Genomic DNA, 14,459 nt, shown 5'->3' with positions numbered 1-14,459 from the left:
AGGTTCCATTTGTGGATCCCTTTCCAGTCATGGGCTATTTGGATCCCCAAGTAGCGGAATTTGTGTTGGGCTTGTTTAAACAGCAGTCCCTTTAGTGCTGCCCCCCCCCCCCCCCCCCCCCCCTCCCCCCTTGCTGGTGTACTGGGAAGATCTCGCTTTTGCTCATATTGAGTTTGTAGCCCGAGAAGGCACCAAACTCTTTCAGGAGCGCGATGATTCCATCCATGCTGCTTTGTGGGTCCGAAATGTAGAGGAGCAGATCATCTGCATAGAGTGAGACTCTGTGCTCTCTGCCATCCCTTTGGATCCCCCTCCAGCTTTTTGCCGCTCTGAGCGCAATTGCTAGTGGCTTGATCGCTAGAGCGAACAGCAGCGGGGACAGTGGGCATCCTTGCCTGGTGCCCCTGTGCAGCTGGAAGTATTGGGAGTTGGTGTTGTTTGTCCGTACGCTCGCCATGGGAGCGCTATATAGGAGTTTTACCCAGGCGGTGAATCCTGTTCCAAGCCCGAACCGCTCCAGTACTTCTATGAGGTATTTCCATTCGACTCTGTCGAAGGCCTTTTCTGCATCGAGGGAGACGATCACCTCTTGTGTTCTCTCGGATGGGGTCATTATCACGTTCAGCAGGCGCCTAATGTTCGAAGTAAGCTGTCTACCTTTGACAAAGCCCGTCTGGTCTTCTGCTACCACCTCTGGCACGCAGTCTTCCAGCCTTTTGGCTAGAATCTTGGCCAGTATTTTGGCATCCACGTTCAGTAGTGAGATTGGTCTGTGCTAGCGTGGGTGGCAGTGTGCCCCTGGCTAGTGAGTTTGTGAACATCTCCCGCAGGTGCGGGGCCAGTGCAATTGATTAATTTTTGATCATGGTTCAGGGATATCAGGATCTGATTTTTAAAAAGTTTTCAGAAAGGAAAAATCCCTCAAATGCTGTCTGGAGTAGCACAGAGGAAAAGACTGTTTACAGATTTACAGAATTTACAGTGCAGAATGAGGCCATTCAGCCCATCCAGGTGCAGTTTAGGGTGCACTTTAGCATGGCCAATCCACCTAATCTGTACATCTTTGGACTGTGGGAGGAAACCCACGCAGGCACGGGGAGAACGTGCAGACTCCGCACGGACAATGACCCAAGCCGGGAATCGAACCTGGGACCCTGGAGCTGTGAAGCAACAGTGCAGCAACTTTTCACTATGTATGGCAGCATGTTGTGAAATTGTTACCAGAGAGTCCTCTTTTCCAAATTCTGACTTGTACCAAACAAGGCCACTTGGTCTGTCGAGATCATTACTAATGCTACTTCAAAATCGGTGCAAGATATTTCCAGGTTTTTTTTAATGAATTGAAGAAATGATTATTTTCACAGAAATGATCATTCGGTTCCACTCATGCTGTAATTCTCTTATTGGCCAGAAGTGTCACTATTTTGTATATTTAATCATGGAACATTGTTTCATTTGTATGGCAGAGGAAGTTTGATTTTGTACGTCCAATTTCTGAACATTTCTTTTTTGAAGTTGACAATTGAAACAGATTGATTATGTTTGCCTTCACCATATACCGTTTCCAAGTAACTTATAGTTTGGGACCACTTAACCAACATTGCGAAACAGTCACATTCAGTTAACTCACAATTGGCTTTAAGGCTTTTTGACAATTTTCCTAAGTAGCCTCCACGCAGAAGAATGTGTTCCTTTGAAATATGCTTCACTGGAGTCCGCCTGCAAGTTCCTGTATCTGTGAAGACAAACATCAAGAATAAAGAACAGATTTGTACATATACAGCACTGTTCATGACCTCAGGACAGGCCAAAACACTTCACAATGAATTAAGCACTTTTGATATGTGGAGGGAAATATGCCATCTAGTATGCGCCCAGTGAACTCTCTCAAATTGCAGCGAGATACATAATATCATAATGCTTTCAGAATTGATGGCTCAGTGTTAAATGTTGGAAACTGCTCACCTTCCCTCACTTCAGTTAGAACATAGAACATAGAACAGTACAGCACAGAACAGGCCCTTCAGCCCTCGATGTTGTGCCGAGCAATGATCACCCTACTTAAACCCACGTAACCCGTAACCCAACAATCCCCCCATTAACCTTACACTACGGGCAATTTAGCATGGCCAATCCACCTAACCCGCACATCTTTGGACTGTGGGAGGAAACCGGAGCACCCGGAGGAAACCCACGCACACACGGGGAGGACGTGCAGACTCCACACAGACAGTGACCCAGCCGGGAATCGAACCTGGGACCCTGGAGCTGTGAAGCATTGATGCTAACCACCATGCTACCGTGAGGCCCCTGTGTGGCTATGATGAGTGGTTTGGGTGTTTCTAATTTATGGTAGATGGGCAACGACCAAAGGTCTGACTTCAGAGTGAATCTTTTATATTCTAAATGATTTCAAACAATTAAAATCCTGAGTACATTAAATTTCCTCCCTGTTTACATGATTTAAGTGAAATAAATATTCTGCATAAATTTGCAGCAAGTGTTAAAAAAAAATCCAAGCAAGTAGGAGCACTTCACGCTGTGAAGCAAAATGCTACCACTGTGCTACCATGTCTGCTTCACTCAAATCCTCTCTCCGACCATTCACACGTGTGGTTAGGTTGTCACTCCAAATCCAAGTTTCATTCTTCTTCTTTTATCCTCAACCGTTCTTGGACCATTCTCTCTCTTCCCCCATGTCACATCACCATTCTACCTTTTCATTGACTCCACTTGAATTGTTTTCCCTCCCCATTCCATTCTGAGGCAATCCAACCTCCAGTTCCCACTCTGTTGCCACATCCTAAACTTGATTGCCCCTTCAATCAATCCATAGCTATTCTCTGTATGACTCCTTCCAGCATGCTCCATGGAGCTCACTGAAGTACCCTTTATAATCCTTGCCTCTTGGCTATGTTTTCAAATACCTGGCCTAACATTGGTATCCTCAGCACTATTCCAAATTTTTCAATAATTTTTTACAAAACACTACAAAAAAGGAAAATAATGCAAAGAGAACAAAGCAAAATATCAACAAAAACCACTTAACCATCTAACCGGCTCAAAAATTTAACAAAACAAAATGGGGCATCTGCCCCTAACAAATAACGTAAAAACAACCCCCCCCCCCCCCCCCCCCCCCCCCCCGGGTTGCAGCTGCTGCTGACTTTGCTGACTTCCACCTATCGTTCCGCGGGAAAGTCAAGGAGCGGTTCCCACCGCCTGGAGAACCCCTGCAGAGATCCTCGCAAGGTAAACTTTATCTTCTCCAGCCTGAGAAACCCCGCCATATCACTGACCCAAGCCTCCACGCTTGGGGGATTCGCGTCCCTCCACAATAACAAGAGCCTTCTCCAGGCTACCAAGGAGGCAAAGGCCAGAACTCCGGCCTCTTTCGACTCCTGCACCCCCGGATCATCCGATACCCCAAATAACGCTATCCTCCAACTCGGTTTTACCCGAGTGTCCAAGACCTTGGACATGACCTTTGCAAAGCCCTTCCAAAATTCCGTAAGCGCCGGGCACGCCCAGAACATATGGGCGTGGTTTGCTGGGCTCCCCGAACACCTCACACATCTGTCCTCCACCCCAAAAAACGTACTCATTCTCGCCCCTGCATTATGCGCCGGGGGCCCGCTCGCGCCACCGATCCCGCCAGCACAGAGGTGGTTCAAACCACGGCGGCGGGGGAGGCCTCTCAGCGGCGGGACTTCGGCCCATCCGGGCCGGAGAATAACGGAAGCACAGAAACCCGTAGCCTCCCGCCGGCCCCCGCCATTCTCCGAGGCGGGCGGCGGGATTGACGGCACGCCGACTTTTTTCGGGTGGGAGAATTCTGGGCATGGCGGGGGCGGGATTTTCAGCGGCCCCGGGCGATTCTCCAACCCTGCTGGGGGTCGGAGAATTTCGCCCCTCATTTATTTTAGCTGGACTCAGCACCGTGTTCCCCCTCCTATCCCTAATTCCCCCAATCTCCCTGGCCACCTCCCTCTTCCGCAGCTGCCTTTTCCACATACTCATATACTGCTCCTTGTAGCTTCCTCAACTGGGCCTCAGCCTTCCCCGTGGTTAGCAAGTCAAACTCCGTTTGGAGGCTCCGGCGCTCCTTCAGCAACCCCTCCGCATATTTCCTATCCACCCTCAGCATCTCCCTCTCCATCCTCTCCCTCTTCTCCCTGTGGGCCCTGATTGAGATTAACTCCCCCCTGACCACCGCCTTCGGCGCCTCCCAGACCACACTCACCGACACCTCCCCATTATCTTTGGCCTCCACATATCTTTGGATGCACCCCCGGACCCACCCACAGATCACCTCAACTGCCAGTAATCCCACGTCCATTTGCCACAGCGGGCGCTGACCTCTCTCCTGTCCCATCTTCTGGTCCACCCAGTGCGGGGGATGGCCCGAGATCGCAATGGCCGGGTACTCCACCCCCTCCACTCTCGGGATTAGCACCCTGTTTACCACAAAAAAATATATCCGCGAGTAAGCCTCGTGTACATGGGAGAAGCAGGAAAACTCCCTCGCCCTTGGCCTAGCAAATCTCCACGGATCCACTCCCCCCATCTGGTCCATAAACCCCCTCAGAACCTTAGCCGCTGCCGGCCTCTTACCCGACCTCGATCTAGACTGATCCAGTGTCGGGTCCAGACCGTATTGAAGACCCCCCACATTATCAAACTACCTGCCTCCAGATCCGGGATCCAACTCAACATCCGCTTCATGAACCCTGAATCGTCCCAGTTCGGAGCATACACATTCACCAGCACCTCCCGGGCCCCCTGCAGCCTACCACTCATCATCACATATCAACCCCCCTTATCCGCCACAATACCCACCGCCTCAAATGCCACTTACTCACCAGGGTTGTGACCCCCCTGTTTTTCGCATCCAGCCCTGAGTGAAAAACCTGCCCCACCCATCCCTTCCTCAGCCTGGTTTGATCCGCGATCTTCAGGTGTGTTTCCTGTAGCATGGCTACATCTGCCTACAGCCCCTTTAAGTGCGGAAACACCTGGGCCCTCTTGATCGGCCCATTCAAGCCTCTCACGTTCCACGTGATCAGCCGGATCGGGGGGCTACAAACCCCCCCCCCCCGCCAACTAGCCATCTCCTTTTTTAGGCCAGCCATGTGCCCGCTCCTCCCGCACTCTCCAGCCCCCCAGGCGGAGGCTCCCCGCCCCGACTCTCCCTCTTACCATCAACTCTCCCTCAATCAGCACAGCAGCAACCCAGTTCCCCCCTCCCAACCCCCCCTTCCCCGGCCAAGCAACTGCTTAACCCCCCCCCCCCTGCTTCAGGTACCGTCCCCACCATTTCGCGGGAAAAAGACCCCGCCCCCTGTGGCGCAGTTCCTTTTAACTGCAACCTCACCCCAGTCCCCGAGAGCCCCGGGCTATGGGCCCACCCATTCCCAAGAAAACACTGGGAAAGAAAAAAAAACCTCACCCAGACAAGCATGGCCCCCACTCCCTCACCAACATCCCCCATAACATACTGCAAACCATTAATTCAAGTCCTGCTTCTCGTTTTTGATGAAAGTCCACGCCTCATTCGGCGTTTCAAAATAGCGGTGTCCGTCCTGGTATGTGACCCACAGTCTCGCCGGCTGTAACAGCCCGAACTTCACCACGGTAGCTTCACAGCTCCAGGGTCCCAGGTTTGATTCTGGCTTGGGTCACTGTCTGTGCGGAGTCTGCACATCCTCCCCATGTGTGCGTGGGTTTCCTCCGGGTGCTCCGGTTTCCTCCCACAGTCCAAAGATGTGCAGGTTAGGTGGATTGGCCATGATAAATTGCCCGTAGTGTCCAAAATTGCCCTTAGTGTTGGGTGGGGTTACTGGGTTATGGGGATAGGGTGGAAGTGTTGACCTTGGGTAGGGTGCTCTTTCCAAGGGCCGGTGCAGACTTGATGGGCCGAATGGCCTCCTTCTGCACTGTAAATTCTGTGATAAAAAAAATTAACCCCCTTCCCGTGGAGGACCACTTTAGCCCGGTTGAATCCTGCCCACTTCTTGGCCAGCTCTGCACTCCAGTCCTGATAAATACAGATCTCGGTATTCTCCCACCTGCTACTCCGCTCCTTCTTCGCCCATCGCAGGACACACTCCATGTCGGTGAAGCGGTCAAACCTCACCACCATCGCCCTCCGCGGTTCGTTCGCACTCGGCCTCCTTGCCAGGACTCTATGCGCTCCATCCAGCTCCAGGGGCCTCGGGAAGGCCCCCGCACCCATCAGCGTGCTCAGCATCGTGGTCACATACGCTCCTGCATCCGACAACTCCATGCCTTCAGGTAGACCCAGAATCCGCAGGTTCTGCCTCCTCGACCTATTCTCCAGGTCCTCCAGCTTCTCCTGCCATTTTTTGTGAAACACCTCGTGCGCTTCCACTTTAACCGCCAGGCCTAGAATCTCGTCCTCGTTGTCAGAGACCGTTTGCTGCACCTCCTTAATCGCTGTCCCCTGCATCTTCTGGGTCTTCACCAACCTTTCAATCAGCACCTTCATAGGGGCCAGCATCTCCGCCTTCAAGTCAGCAAAGCAGCTTTTTAAAAACTCCTGCTGCTCCCAAGAACACTGGGCCCACGCTGCCTGGTCCCCGCCTGCCGCCATCTTGTTTTTTCACGCCCGTTCTCCTCTCTGCTCTAAAGCCATGTGGTGGTATGATTTGCATAGCTGTCTGCCATTGGTGCAGAACACCGGCTTACCATTGGCCCTGATCGGTCATGTGCCTCTCGACCGATTGGTTGAGACCAGTCATGTGACGGCTTTCCGATTGGTCGAGAGGCTGAGTTAACCACGCCTCCATACCGAGGTATAAATAGTCAGAACGCCCGGCGGTCGTCCATTTTATTGTAGTCGACCGCAGGGCGAAGTTCTAGCTTATTAAAGCCTAACTTTTGTATAGCAACTCGTCTCTCGTGCAATTGATTGCTCATCAATTTAATAAGCTAGATTTTTGAAGATGGAGTTCCGGATCAAGCCCGAATGCCTCCGCATCAGCCCGCAAACTCAGAACTCTGCAGAGCTTTTTCAACATTGGCTGGCATGTCTCGAAGGATACCTGGAGTCTGCAACCAGCCCCCCCACCATGGCACAGAAGCTTCACATCCTCCACTCCAGCGTGGGCATAGCAGCCTACGCGATAATCAAGGAGGAGAAAGATTACGATGCCGCCATGCTAAAGCTGAATGGACAATTCCTTAAACCAGTCAACAGAGTATTCGCCCGACATCTGCTGGCCACCAGACAACAGCTCCCCGGTGAGTCATTAGACCAATTTTACCAGGCCCTCGCTGTCCTGGGGAGGAATTGCTCCTGCCTCCAAGTTTCAGCCACGGAACACATGGAACTGCTGATCAGAGATGCTTACGTGGCTGGGCTGCAGTCTGCCGCTATCCGCCAGCGGATGCTGGAGAAAGACGACCTCAGCTTAACTGAGGCACGGACTCTCTCCACCTCCCTGGAGGTCGCCAATCTAAACGCCTGCGCCTATGTCCCCAGCCGCGCTGCACCACCCTGGGCCTCCTGGCACGCTTCCCCACCGCCATCTGCCACTCCCGACCTCCCTCAGACCTGCGCCGCGGGACGCCCCGACAAGCCCACGGGGCCCCGCTGCTACTTCTGTGGGTTCGCGAAACACCCTCGCCCGCGCTGCCCAGCCCGCACCGCCCTCTGTAAGAGCTGCGGGAAGAAGGGCCACTTCTCCACTGTCTGCCAGGCCAAAACGGTCGCTGCGGTTCCGCGCAGAGACCAGGGATCTCCCCCTCCGGGCCCTTGCTGGCTCCTCCTGGACGCTGCGCAACACTCTTCCCCCCGGGCCCCTGCGCCCGGCCTGCGCGCCTCTCAGTCTCCTCCGGGCCCTCCCGGTCCCCTCCTGGATGCCGCGCAACTCTCTTCCCCCCCCCCCCCCTCCCTCCGCCCCCGGGCCCCTGCACTCGACTGCGTGCTTCTCTCTCTCCTCCGGGCCCTTCAGGGTCCCTCCAGCGCACCGCGCTACTCTCCACTCACCGCCCCCGCGCCTGGCCTGCGCGCCTCTCTGCCCCCGCTCCCAGCCGCTCCGATCGGCCCGCCGGCACCGCTAACCCCGCCCCCAGCAACCACGAGGGCCCCACGGGCGTCGCCATCTTGGGGCGCCGACTCCACGTGCGGGTCCTGGGCGCCGCCATCTTGGGGCCCCGACTCCACGTGCGGGTCCTGGGCACCGCCATCTTGGGGCCCCGACTCCACGTGCGAATCCTGGGCACCACCTTCCGGGACTGGCACGCAAGGTACTTCCAGCATCTACTCGGACAACGACGGCGAATATGGATTTTCTCCACGGCTCGCGGCCATTCAGCTAGACCAGTCACGTCCACGCACGCTCGCCAAAATGACAACGCTGATCAACCTCAACGGCCATGAGACGGGCTGCCTGCTGGACTCCGGGAGCACGGAAAGCTTCGTTCACCCTGCCACGGTAAGATGCTGCGCGCTCCCTGTCCATCCTGTAAAACACACAAATCGGGTTAGCCTCAGGTTCGCACTCCGTCCGCATCACCAGGTGCTGCATCGCGGACCTCACGGTCCAAGGGAAGGTTTTAAAATATTATAAACTCCTTGTCCTCCCTGACCTTTGCGCACCGGCACTCCTAGGACTGGACTTCCAGTGCAACCTGCAGAGCTTGACCTTCCAATTCGGCGGCCCTATACCTCCCCTCACTGTCTGCAGCCTCGCGTCCCTCAAAGTGGACCCCCCCTCCTTGTTTGCTAATCTCACCCCCGATTGCAAACCCGTCGCGACCCGGAGCAGACGGTACAGCGCCCAGGACCAGTCCTTCATCAGGTCCGAGGTCCAGAGGCTGCTGACGGAAGGGCTCATCGAGGGCAGCAACAGTCCCTGGCGAGCCCAAGTGCTGGTGGTCCGGACTGGGGAGAAAAACCGGATGGTCATCGACTATAGCCAGACCATCAACCGGTTTACGCAACTGGACGCGTATCCTCTCCCCCGTATTTCCGCCATGGTAAACGATATCGCGAAATACAAGGTCTTCTCCACTGTGGACCTTAAGTCCGCTTATCACCAGCTCCCCCTCCGCGCGAGTGACCGCAAATACACCACGTTTGAGGCAGATGGGCGCCTCTACCACTTCCTTAGGGTTCCATTTGGTGTCACAAATGGGGTCTCGGTCTTCCAGCGGGAGATGGACCGAATGGTCGACACGTACGGATTACGGGCTACCTTCCCGTATCTTGATAATGTCACCATCTGCGGCCACGATCAGCAGGACCATGACGCCAACCTCCAGAAATTCCTCCAAACCGCAAAACTCCTTAACCTCACATACAATAAGGATAAGTGCGTGTTTAGCACCGACCGTCTAGCCATCCTCGGCTACGTAGTGCGTAAAGAAGTGATAGGCCCCGACCCCGAACGCATGCGCCCCCTGATGGAACTCCCTCTCCCCAATACCCTCAAATCCCTCAAACGCTGCCTGGGTTTCTTCGCTTACTACGCCCAATGGGTTCCCAACTACGCCGACAAGGCCCGTCCCCTCATTCAAACCACGACCTTCCCGCCATCGTCGGAGGCCTGCCGGGCCTTTACCCACATCAAAGCGGACATCGCAAAGGCCACGATGCACGCCATCGACGAGTCCCTCCCCTTCCAGGTCGAGAGCGACGCATCAGAAGTAGCTCTGGCGGCCACCCTGAACCAAGCGGGCAGACCCGTGGCCTTCTTCTCCAGAACCCTCCAGGCTTCTGAACTCCGCCAACCCTCTGTGGAAAAGGATGCCCAGGCCATAGTCGAAGCGGTGCAACATTGGAGGCACTATTTGGCCGGCAGGAGGTTTACCCTCCTCACAGACCAACGGTCAGTAGCCTTCATGTTTGATAATGCACAGAGGGGCAAGATTAAGAATGACAAGATCTTACGGTGGCGGCTCGAGTTGTCCACGTACAACTATGAGATCTTGTATCATCCTGGGAAGCTCAATGAGCCTCCTGATGCCCTGTCCCGTGGTACCTGCGCCAGCGCGCAGATAGACCGCCTCCGCTCCCTCCACGCGGACCTCTGCCATCCAGGGGTGACCCGTCTCTACCATTTCATTAAGGCCCGCAACCTGCCTTTCTCCATCGCGGAAGTCAGGACAGTAACCCGTGACTGCCACATCTGCGCCGAGTGTAAACCGCACTTCTACCGCCCCGAGCACGCACACCTGTTCAAAGCATCCCGCCCCTTCGAACGTCTCAGCATTGACTTCAAAGGGCCCCTTCCCTCTAACAACCGCAACATTTACTTCCTGGCGGTAATTGACAAATTCTCCCGCTTCCCCTTCGCCATACCCTGCCCCGACATGACCACATCGACCGTCATTAAGGCCCTCCTCTCCATCTTCTCCCTGTTCGGCTACCCCGCGTACATACACAGCGATCGGGGGTCCTCCTTTATGAGCGATGAGCTGCGTCAATTCCTGCTCAACAGGGGCATTGCCTCTAGCAGGACGACCAGCTATAACCCCCGGGGTAACGGACAGGTCGAGCGGGAGAATGGTACCATCTGGAAGACCATACTACTGGCCCTCCGGTCCAGAGATCTCCCTATTTCCCGATGGCAAGAGGTTATCCCCGATGCCCTACATTCTATCCGCTCACTCCTCTGTACCGCAACAAATCAGACACTTCATGAACGTCTTCTTGTCTTCCCCAGGAAGTCATCCTCCGGATCTCCTCTCCTGACGTGGCTGCCCACCCCCGGACCCATCTTGCTCCGGAAGCATGTGCGGGTGCACCGGTCCGACCCGTTGGTGGAACAAGTCCAGTTACTCCACGCTAACCCGCAGTATACACATGTGGAGTACCCCGACGGTCAGCAGGACACGGTCTCCCTCCGGGACCTGGCACCCGCCGGCGTGCGGCCTTCCCCCCCTTCACCACAGACCCCCCCCTGTTTTTTTACCCCCAGCGCCCCACCCAGGCCACCCCTTTCCCATACATGGCGTCTCCACAGCCAGCTCGGGTGACGGAGACTGTTCAAGGACCATCGCTCCCGGACTCCAGGACGTCAGCGGAACCACCACCATCGGCTGAACCGACGTCACCTACTCCACTGCGGCGGTCTGCCAGGACGTCACGGGCCACGAAAAGACTGATCGAATCGATTTAAATTTCTACAGCTCCATGGACTTTGTTGGGACTTTGTGTAATATTGCTAATTGTCTGGGCCAGTGGGAAGCCAAAAATGTAATAAAAGAAAAGGAGAGAAAATGTTTGTTCTCCCGGCTGCTACTCATACCACCAGTTCTCTCCTCCCCCCCCCCCCCCCGGGCTCTCGTTCATACCCCCCCCCCCCCCCCCCCCCCCCCCCCCCGGCTTCTTTCTCCGCAAGGGGTGAATGTGGTGGTATGATTTGCATAGCTGTCTGCCATTGGTGCAGAACACCGGCTTACCATTGGCCCTGGTCGGTCATGTGCCTCTCGACCGATTGGTTGAGACCAGTTATATGACGGCTCTCCGATTGGTCGAGAGGCTGAGTTAACCACGCCTCCATACCGAGGTATAAATAGTCAGAACGCCCGGCGGTCGTCCATTTTATTGTAGTCGACCACAGGGCGAAGTTCTAGCTTATTAAAGCCTAACTTTTGTATAGCAACTCATCTCTCGTGCAATTGATGGCTCATCAAGCCACTTTTTGACTGCTCCGCTCCTGGTCCACTCCATACAGTGCTGGAGGACCCTCACTGCTACCTTCCCACACCGGGAATCGTCGAACAAATGCCGCTGAGGCTCCTTAAAAGGGCCCAAAAGTCCGTTATCGGCGGGAGGTGCCGACCGTGCGACCTACCCAGGCATAGCCGCAACCGGAAGTGGTCGGCAGGGAATAAGTTTGCATGTAAAATCCAGCCTTTGGATTCAAAAGCTAACAAAGTTGGTCCAATTTTCAGATATCACCAATGTATATATATTATTTATTCATTCAAGGGCAGTTGGTGTCACAGGCAAGGTCAGCATTTGTTTTCTTATCCTTAATTGCCCTTGGGAACGTGGTGGTGCATTATCGTCTTGAACTGCTGCAGTGCATCTGATGTAGGCACATTCACAGTGCTGTTAGGGAGGGATTTGGGGATTTTCATCCAGATACAGTGAAGGAACGGTGACATAATTCCAAATCCGGATGGTGTGTGATTGGCGGGGAATTTGCATCTGTTGGTATTCCCACCATCCCACATTGTTATCCAATGTGGTAGAGGTCGCAGGCTTAAAACGTACTGCCAAAGATGCCTTAATGAGTTGCTGCAACACATCTTGTAGATGCTACACACTACAGCCTTGGCACCAGTGAATGTTTAAGGTATTAGATGTCAATCAATTGGCTGCTTTATTTTGGATGGCGTCAAGCTTCTTTAGTGTTGGAGTTGCACTCACCCAAGTATGGGGTCGGTATTCCTTCACACTACTTAATTGTAACTTGCTGATGGAGGAAATGCTTTGAGGAGGCAGGAGATTGCGTTACCTGCCACAGAATTCCCAACTCCTGACCTGTTCTTGTAGCCATAATGTTTACATGACTAGTCCAGTTAATTTTCTGGCCAATGGTGCCCCCAAGATGTTGATGGTTGGCGATTCAGTGAAAAAAATGTCATTGAATGTTGAGGGGAGGTAGTTTGATTGACTCTTGTTGAAAGTGGCCATTTATATGGCTCTTTTGTGGTGAAAAAATTAATTACCACTTATCAGCCCAAATCTGAATGTTGTTCAGGTCTTGCTACATATGGACATGGAACAAGAGCATGTGAAATTTAACATGATCATGTGTAGTACCAAATATAAGGAGAAATAATGGATTTTTAAAAATTCTGTCTTGGAATGTGGGCATCAATTGAAAGGCCAGCATTTATTGGCCATCCCTAATTGCCTTTGAAATACAGATGAGCTCTATTGTAATTGACAAATCATCCATGGACAGTTGTGGATTTTAAATCTGTTACAGATGTTTGGAAAAGGTTCTGAAATAAAAGTTCTATTTTCTCTTTTGTTTCCCAGGTCTACCTTACAGCAAGGTAGCACCTCCTCCCTGCTTTCTACAGTCAGCGGTTGGAATTTCAAGGGGGTAAGTGTCTCTTAACCTTAACTGCACTTTAATCCAAGAGGCTGGGTATGGGACTGTATATAAATGTATGCCTACACCACGTCGTTCAAATGCTGCACATACAATGAATTAACAAGATCACACAATTAAGTGAATGACCAATTACTCTGATTTCAGTGTTGATTGAGGAGGGGGGAATGCATTTTTTAAATAGAGTCCCTACAGTGCAGAAGAAGGCCTTTCAGCCCATCGAGTCTGCACCGATCCTCTGAAAGAGTACCCTAACTATGCCCCCTCCCTCGTCCTATCCCTGTAGCCCCATCGAACCTACACATCCCTCAATTTTAATCATGGCCAATCCACCTAACCTACATATCTTTGGATTATGGGGGGGAGCACCCGGAGGAAACCCATGCAGACATGGGGAGAAAATGCAAACTCCATACAAACAGTTACCGGAATTGAAGCTGAATTCTCTGCAGTATGCAGAGAAAACTGTTCAGTTATAAAGACATCCTTAAATTCAAACCATGCATCCATTCATTTGTCTGTAGCTTAAGTTTTGGATATCAACAGGCCTCTGATGTTCCAATTTAGGAATTACCCACTAGTCAGATAATTGCACTAAGAACAATAAAACAATATTTTTTTCCCCCAATCTTCCAGGCCACAGCAAATTGGACAAACCAGATAATAAGAAATATCAACGCTTGGTTGTCCGGGCTCTGGGCTAGGTAGCCTAGAATTGAGGAGCTCTATATGGCCCACGGCCAGTAGCTTAGGCATCACTGCCTAAATTATGCACTCGAGTGAGGTTTGAACCAAAGTCTTTTGACGTAAGATTGGTGCTACTAAAAGAGTCAAGTTGAGACACAAAAATATTTTACAAATGGAGTTGTAAAAAATGTTTTTATTTTGTTCTATTTTCCTCCACCCCATTCCAAAGTATCTTGATAGGATATTAGTTGCTACAATTAATCCCAGCATCCATGGACCATGGAGGGGAGATATAAAATAGGATTCTTGTGCCAGATGAGAGTAGAAATCCAATGAGGCCAATCCACAATGAATGCTCTTCTCAACAGGCTGACATTTTATGGGACAGTTTTCACAGAAAGACATTAAGGAGGACATGATTCCCCACAAGGTTGAATAGTCTATCAACTGATTGTTTAGATTCACACATGGAAAATTACCAATATCCTCTAAGTGTCAGTGCCTTCAGCGGACGAGGGAAGCAATTTGGGTATTCCTGTCCATTCGAACTGGCTATTATAATACAATTTATTTTAGCATACAAGTGACTATAATGTGTTAACTATAAACATTCTGAAGAGGGCAGGCTTTATTTCATAATTTCAAGGGAGAGTTTACAAATGATAAACCAAT

General features: G+C 52.4%; 1 protein-coding gene across 1 annotated transcript in view; it reads left to right on the top strand.

Annotated features, from left to right (window-relative positions):
* Positions 1–14,459, top strand: part of arhgef3 (Rho guanine nucleotide exchange factor (GEF) 3) — a 402,557-nt gene that overhangs the window by 140,006 nt on the left and 248,092 nt on the right. The window contains exon 2 of the mRNA XM_038812815.1: positions 13,025–13,091. Coding sequence (XP_038668743.1) covers positions 13,025–13,091 — 67 coding nt within the window. The remainder of the gene's footprint in view (positions 1–13,024; positions 13,092–14,459) is intronic.

This window comes from Scyliorhinus canicula, chromosome 11, assembly GCF_902713615.1.
Source record: "Scyliorhinus canicula chromosome 11, sScyCan1.1, whole genome shotgun sequence".
NCBI classification, from domain to species: domain Eukaryota; kingdom Metazoa; phylum Chordata; class Chondrichthyes; order Carcharhiniformes; family Scyliorhinidae; genus Scyliorhinus; species Scyliorhinus canicula.
The sequence above is the reverse complement of the archived record's forward strand: the minus strand, read 5'-3'. Positions and strand labels throughout refer to the sequence as shown.